Here is a 7,727-nt window from a genome sequence, read left to right as displayed (position 1 = left end):
GGTTCCCACCCTGGCTGGACCTCTGGGCTGCTGATCTGCTCAGCGATGATTGAGTGTACTGGACTTGTGTGTACATTGAGAGATTTTTGTTTCCTTTGTAATTGATCTTGACCTGATTCTTCTTTTGGATTATGTCGTCTTTTACTCTAGTTTCCTCCTCTTTAGGTTATGCCCTAAAACTTGTAAAAGCTAAACCCAAGTGTGTTGGACAAGGCAGTGACCTGTTTGTACATTTACTGCTTCGTACCGTTTTTTTTTCCAGATCTCAGGAAACAGGCCAGGCAGCTAGAGAATGAACTTGACCTGAAGCTGGTCTCCTTCAGCAAACTATGCACGAGCTATAGCCACAGCAGCGCCCGAGAGGGAAGACGCGACAGGTATAGGTACTACCAGACTTCTTACTGTTTATTTGCTAAGGAAGGCTGCTTCCAGTACTCTTGGCTGATCTAGGGCTTGGTTTAATCCCTCTCAGACTTCCTTTGTGGTTTCATGCTCAGTTTCCCAAACTGCTCAGTAGAATAGTTCTTGCTTTGCACTACCAGCCATGTTCGATCCTGGTGTGAAGTTGAATGGGCTTGCTGTGTGGGGATGGGAGGCAGTGCGTGGTCAATGTTGGAGCATCTCTGGTGCTGTCATTAGGGGGAACAGCAGTTAAGCTTCTATTTGTGGTGATGTCGGCAGTATGTGGATGGGTATGAGACCTAGTCTGCTTGGTGCAGCTTGCGTTGCACAGTCCATTGCAAGGTGAATATGCACCAGTTAATACGTTGCAACTCTTTATGGCCTTCAGTCTTAAGACCTGAAAGCGCTTGCTGGGCACTTCACAACCCTCCGCTTGGTCAGGGTCACTACACACTCACCATTTCAGACATGAGGAAACTGTGACCCCAAACTGCTAGGACTCTCCAAGGTGCATAGAGAGTGAGTGAAACAGCAGAGGTTCCTCCAACCCCCTGCCCTGACTGCAGCAGTTGGAGCTGTTTTGAGTTTTCCTCCAGGATTAACACCGAGGACCAAATTGTTTTTAAAAAAGGAAAAGCTTTTAACCTGCTAATGGCAGGTTAAAAGAGATTACATTTACAAGTCCTCCCCACCTTGTGGGTCAGGTAATTTTCCTTCTTTGGTTCCAGAATGTTAACCGTACAAATGATGCAGCCTTCCCCTCATCAGTCAGTGCGTGTTCAGCGTAAGCCTCTTGCAGTGGGGTTGTTCTGCAGCTCACTCCAGCCTGAATTGTAAGAGATCCTCACCTGCCGGCACCTTCTTTCCAGCCTGCTGGCGAAATACCAGCATCTCATGTCTGCCACTGAAGCTTAGTGTGAGCGTCCTGCTGTCACCCTGTCCCCTGTGCTTCTCTGGTAGCCTTGTGCCCATGAGTGGCTTGTCACAGGCTGAGCCTGTGGGCTGTCTGTGGCAGGTAGTTTATGACATATGCATATATGTAGCACCAAATACAGTTGGACTCTGATTCCTGGATGGCATTTGTCACAGCTTCTGGAATATAAATATTAGAGCTAAGACATGTAAGAACAGGCGTGGGCCATGCTGCTATGCAGGACTGCCAAGGCTTTTTTAATTTTGGTCCCCTTTTTCCCTGCAGGGAAGAGATACAACAGTCCTGTTGATTTCATCTAGTCTGTTTCATTTCCCTTTCCCAGTGCATGGTATTTGTTTTAGCAGACTGAGATTCCACCCCTGGAAACACACCCTGCTCATATCTTACTGGAGCAGTTCTTTCGCTCTGCTTCAGACAGAGTATGCCAGAGTACCTTACACATTGCACTGATCTCTGCCTCCTTGGGACAGTGCCAGGAGACAGCAAGAGAACCAGTTTTCCTTCCTCCTCGTATACCAATAACTGGAGTGAAGAGTATTGCTAAAAAGTTGGACGCTGTTACTCTTCTGTATCTGGGTGTTGTGTGTTCACTTCTGTCCTCTCACTTCATGTGTCGTTTGTGTTGTGGTCTTAACTTTTTGACAAGGAGAGGGGAGGAGGACTGTAGGGAAATCCCTGTCATGTACTCCTGTTTTTCTTGTGCACCATGTTAACTTTGCATAAGATCTATCAGCAAGGGGAACCTAACATTTCTGTTACTAATGTATCTTTACCTAATTATTGTAACACTTCCTTGCAAACCTGGAATTGAGCCAAAAAAAAAAAAAAAAAAAAGGTGGAGAGGGAAAACATTAAGTGTGAAGTCAGAATGATTTCTGACCTGATCTACAGTACTTTTCTGTGCCAGGCATTAGCTTCCAGAAGGGGATAGGCTTCTTCTTGAGGGGTTTTTGTTCCGAGGTCCTGCATACTCTTGACTGCAGTAATGGACTAAAGAGACAGTTCATAAGAGAAAAAATATATTACCTTTTTCTAAATTTAATTTCTCATTTGAAGAACCTAGTTTGAAAATATAGTCGCCCTTGTACCTATGCCCAATATTGGCACTTGGAGCATTCACAAAAAGATGGGCCTTCCAGTAATTGCTGCTGTTTTCTTTCCCCTTAGTTCTGACACAACTCCTCTCTTAAACGGATCAAGCCAAGACCGAATGTTTGAAACCATGGCTGTGGAGATCGAGCAGCTCCTGGGAAGGGTAATGGAGAGATTTTTTTCCTTTTGAAATACCTAAGAGGGATCTGAAGGCCTTGATGTTAATAGATGTAACAGTCATATGTTCCTGTGTAGGATGTAGAAAGTGCATTTGATGAAATTGCAGTGTACACCCACTGAACAAAAGCCATTTCATTAACACTAGAAACTGCAGAAAGTAGATACTTCTCGCTGAAGGCATGTTAATGATTGTTATTATTCACTCTTCCAGTGTAGCCTGTCATAAAGCTCCTTCAGGGAAAGTTTATTCCTTCTTTTTTCTTTTTTTTTATATAGCTTACAGGAATAAATGACAAAATGGCCGAGTACACTAATAGCGCAGGGGTCCCGTCCTTGAATGCGGCACTGATGCATACGTTACAGCGTCACAGAGACATACTGCAGGTAACAGCTGCATGCAGTACCATGGCTTTTTGGTTGAATGCTGTGGCTTCAACGTAATAATCTCTGTGGCACTTCTTCCTGCTATCTTCTGCTTGTATGTCTTTGCATGTATAACCTAAAGTGTTGACATTAGTCACAGCGAAGCAAATGTCTTTGGCTGGATGTGACGAAACATCCTTGGTTGAAAGGTCTGATTGAAAAGGATCCAAGAAGATTCTACAAAATAGGATTTAAGTAACTAGCAGGAAATAGTTAATCTCATCTGCAAATGTTTGTTCTATTTCTAAGAGCTCGTGGGTAGAACTGTATATACAGTTCTGTCTTCACAAATGTGTGTCATCTTTCTAACATTGACCACTTGGGCTTTCTGCTTAAGTTGCAATGATGCTACGAAGCTACTGTTACGCTGAAGTTTTCTTGGGTAGGTTCTAGTCTACTGTTTTGTTAGCATCTAGTATTTATGCCACCTTAATTGCTGTTGGGATTTACAGATGAAGGGAAAACTACACTAAGGAAGCTAGTCAAAAGGCAATTGAAAGCACTGAGTGCAAAAGTGAAACTCCTGTGGAGCAAAAGGATGAATGCTCCAGCAGTCCCAAGAGATCTATGCAGTCTTTTGGGTTTTGTTCCCAGCTGGTTTCAGTGTGAAATTATATGTGATGCTTCTTAGTTATTAGGTGCATTTTTCCTAGTTAGCTTCCCAAATACATTGTGCAGGTGCAACAAACTGACATCCAGTGCCCAGTCAGGGATGCCATTCTAAAAAGGCATTGGCTGTGATACTGATGTCTTTGACATTTTCCCTGTAGTAGTCAACATTTCCTCTGCTGTGAGGGAGAATGACAACTATTAAAAATAGCTGATGTATACTCAGCCGGAAAACACCTGGTACCATTGTCATAAAAAAGAACAGCTTTAACACCCCTCAGACAGAAAGTATTTTGGGTAGTGCAATATAGTGTAATAATCTAAGAAGGCTTATAATTGAATATGCATCTTGCTATGAGGTGTGAATGGTATCCACCTTAACAAACTGAACCTGTGTCCAGATTCCTGACCTGGGAATTTCCAGGTTCCACAGGTAGCACTTGCAGGTCAGCTCATTAAATGACCAAAGCTCGCGTGCTTTTTTGTATGAGAGAGACTATTTTTGCGGGGCAGAATACTCTTCTTGGAATCTTTTACAAATTTATTTCTTTATTTCGCATAGGGAAATGTGATTGTAAGAGCCGCACAAATTGATTGGGGCATGTGGAGGGAGGTGTAATATCTGAAACAATTCAGTTTATTGTTCGTAACTAGCTGTATTTCAAGTGTATGATATCCTTTGAAAGTATGCTTAATTAGATCTTAAATTACCCATTTTTGTAGCTCAGTCATAAGGGAGCTGGTTCTGCATCTCCATTGCCCATTTTGCTGTTTGCTGGAGACAGAACAGTTTCTTCCACACCATCTTTGTGTTTCACAGACCATAATAGTTGCTGGCATTAGTTTGGGTGAAGTCAGAGGCTGCTCCAAAACATGGATGTTTTAATGCTCCTAGGAAAAAGTTTTCATGCATTGAGTGAAATTGCAAACTACACCCCCCCCCCCCACACACACACACTTTAAGTTGACTTCCTTTTAAAAGTAGGCATTAAGTTCTTATGACAGCATCTTCACCTCTTGTCAGGTTTAGCTATATAGGAGAGTACATACGGGGTTATAAATTTTGTGCATTAAAGCTTTACCGAAGTAGCATTGTAATGTCAGCTGAAAGGTAATGAAAATGTGTAGCTTGCGGGTGAAGTGAATATAAAATGCTTATAGTTTGTTTCTTGAGTGGTGCTGTAGGTTTTCAGAGTCAGTTAAACTGGATCTGAGCAAGTACTAGTTACCTGAAAACATTCATATTTACGTGTTTAACTTAGAGTGTGTTTAAATGAAACCATTTTTTAATTGTACTAAAAGTGATTTGTTTTTCATGTTGCTGGACTTGAACATATACTTTTTCAGAAAGCTGAGAAAACATGGGGAAAGGCTATAATGAGAATCCCAGCATAACCTTGACCATAGTCAGCCAGTGTAATGCAGTTAAAAGTAGTAAATTTTTCATTAAAAATACTCTGTGCTCTCCACTTTCCAGTTAATAGCTTTTGCACGTTTGGTAGTCCTTAACTCTAACTATACTTAAATGTCAATCAAAGCTTGCTTGGCAGCATTGCTATTGTCAGATTGGATTTCAGGACATAATTGAATGGAATATTATTTTGTTACAGGATTACACTCATGAATTCCATAAAACCAAAGCAAACTTTCTGGCAATACGGGAAAGGGAGAATCTTTTGGGATCGGTACGGAAGGATATTGAGTAAGTCGCACTGTGTATGATAACAGTAGCGTGGATCATTGCTCCGGACTTGGTTGGTTACACTGCTGTCTGAAATATTTTGTGAGATTATTGGGGTGTTCTTTTCTTTTTCAGAGGTGCCTCATTTCACAGCACGTCACATATATTATGAGACTATATGTTGAAACTCAGTCTGCAGCAATTTTCAGGTTTTGTTAATGAGCTGTTTAACACAGATCTAGCCTTTATATTAAAATCCAGTTTTATTATGAGCTTTTGTGATTGTAGTTAATGACTTTTACAAGATGCAGATGGATTTGAGAACTGAGCAATTTTACATACTAGAGATGATTAATATATGCACATGTTGTTTACAATTCAGCAAATCATACTGGAATACGAAGACTAACTTTTACACACAGGGTAATCTGAAAACTCTGCCTATACCTACTTTCTATGTGTGCGTTAAGATTAAGAGACTGATGCAAATAGAAACACCCTCAGACACAGCCCCTGTCCTGCTTCTTTTGAAGTCAGTGGTAAAACTCTTTGATTTCAACAGCAGCAGGATAGGATCTTGAATGGTTTTTCAAACCCCGTGTGTTTGCAGTATGATAAATCTTGGATTGCTAGACATGGAATACTGTCACATTATCAGCAAAGGTTTAATTTGGAGGTTTACTTTTCCTTCAACCTCTGCTGAGCCTCTCTGAAACAGCAGGAGAAAGATGCGCCTTTCCACCGTCTAGTGAGTATACATTTGAAAATAGTGTCATCAGAAAAAGAAATGATAATCTTTTCTCGAAACAGAAAAATATTTTGGGCTCTTCATTTGTGAGCTGCTATTTGGTTACTCGTTCAAAATAAGAATCTGTATGTTCTGATTTATTATCATGTGTCTCTGGTTAACACTGGCTTCCATTATTTTCTTTGGAAACTGACTCTTAGATGCAGGAATGAGGAGAAGGAAGTGAAGCTAAATCATGTAAAATAATTTTAAAAACCCCACTTTAAAAAAAAACCACCTTAATGATGAGATTGTTTAATTTGTCTGTTTAGGAATAACTGAGCATAAAGTACAAGTATAGGAAATAGTACTGTGTGATGGGGCCTTCTAGAAAAATTATTTTCCACTTTTATTTTTATCTCTTAGATCATATAAAAGTGCATCTGGTGTGAACAACAGAAGAACAGAGCTGTTCCTGAAAGAACATGAGCACCTTCGAAAGTAGGTTTTATTGATTACCTGCACGTATCATGCATGTTTGTGTCCTCTAAATAAGCGCTACAGGTGCTGGTGGGGTGAGGATTACAGGAGTTGTCACTCTTCATGCAATATAAAAATGCAGCACCGGTGGAGTCAGACTCCTGCCTCCTCACTGCAACCTACTGTGGGAAATGCCATTATTGGGGTTTAACACCTTCCTCTGAAGCATCCTGTATAAGGTGCTGTGCTCAGAGGATAGGGCTGAAGGTAATCTCTTCCATTATGATGGATCCCTCCTTATCTCTTGAGAGTTCAGATGTTTTGTGGCTGAAACTAATTATTTAAGGGCAGGAAATGAAGGATTTTGATTACTATCACTTTCATCTCTTGTCCATGAGATCAGTTTAGTTTTCAGTAATTACGTTTTGGGCTCAGCTGCGCTGTTGTCAGAGGACATTTTTGCCAGTTTGTATTTGTACCCTAACTGAAATGTGTTTAATGTGTTAGTTGTTTGTTTTTCCTTTCTGTTCGGTGTGATAAGAGCTGGAAGCCTGGCCGTTTTTGTTTACCCAGTAGTAGTTGTGGGTTTCCCATTCTGTTTGTTGGCTGACAAAACGTAGGACAGAATACATTTAAACAAAACAGGAAGGACAAACCAAACTGAAATACATTGGTGACTAGCTTGTAGTGAATGAAGGACACTCCTTCAAAGAGGTAGTTACTAGGGTCCTGCTGGTTCAGTGAAGGATAATGAGCCTTTATTAGGTCAATTGACTCGCCTCAGCTGCCTGAATAGTAAAGCAACAGCTGTTGCACTGTCGAGCAGGAATCAAGCAGGGCATTTTTATCCTGGACCGAAAAACAGCTTTCCTGCTTAATACGCAACCTGAAATCCAGGAGGGGAGTGTTGAATGCCAGAAAATATGGTCATTTGTTCAATGGTCCACGCTCAGGGTGAATGTTTAGGTATCTCTAACTTCTTTGTTGATGGTGCATCTGTGGCAGGAAGCCACCTTTGTTTCTCCCCCAATGACGATTTGATTAGGATGGGCCCAGCAGAGGAGACACACCTTTACCCTATCTCTTTAAGTAACCTGAGCTGGCTACATTCCTGAGGGAGGGGGGAAACCTGCCCCCTCTGCCTGTGTGACTGGTATCAGCCACCTGGGTGAGGGGCTTCTACCTGGTGGGCTAGAGTC

The 7,727-nt window shown here is 41.5% G+C and overlaps 1 protein-coding gene across 2 annotated transcripts in view; it reads left to right on the top strand.

Moving 5' to 3' along the window:
- Positions 1-231: 231 nt before the first annotated feature.
- GOSR1 (golgi SNAP receptor complex member 1) overlaps positions 232-7,727 on the top strand; it is a 47,003-nt gene continuing 39,507 nt past the window's right edge. Inside the window, exons 1-5 of one of the 2 annotated variants that reach the window (XM_019545781.1) lie at positions 232-377; positions 2,504-2,591; positions 2,885-2,992; positions 5,251-5,342; positions 6,475-6,549. In XM_019545781.1, coding sequence (XP_019401326.1) covers positions 2,547-2,591; positions 2,885-2,992; positions 5,251-5,342; positions 6,475-6,549 — 320 coding nt within the window. In that variant the 5' untranslated portion in view covers positions 232-377; positions 2,504-2,546. Of the gene's footprint in view, positions 384-2,503; positions 2,592-2,884; positions 2,993-5,250; positions 5,343-6,474; positions 6,550-7,727 lie in introns of both variants that reach the window. The other variant, XM_019545780.1, reaches the window with a different exon arrangement.

Source organism: Crocodylus porosus, unplaced genomic scaffold (assembly GCF_001723895.1).
Source record: "Crocodylus porosus isolate Cpor-Errol unplaced genomic scaffold, CroPor_comp1, whole genome shotgun sequence".
NCBI lineage: Eukaryota > Metazoa > Chordata > Crocodylia > Crocodylidae > Crocodylus > Crocodylus porosus.
Note: the sequence above shows the minus strand (reverse complement) of the source record. Positions and strands in the feature narration are given on the sequence as shown.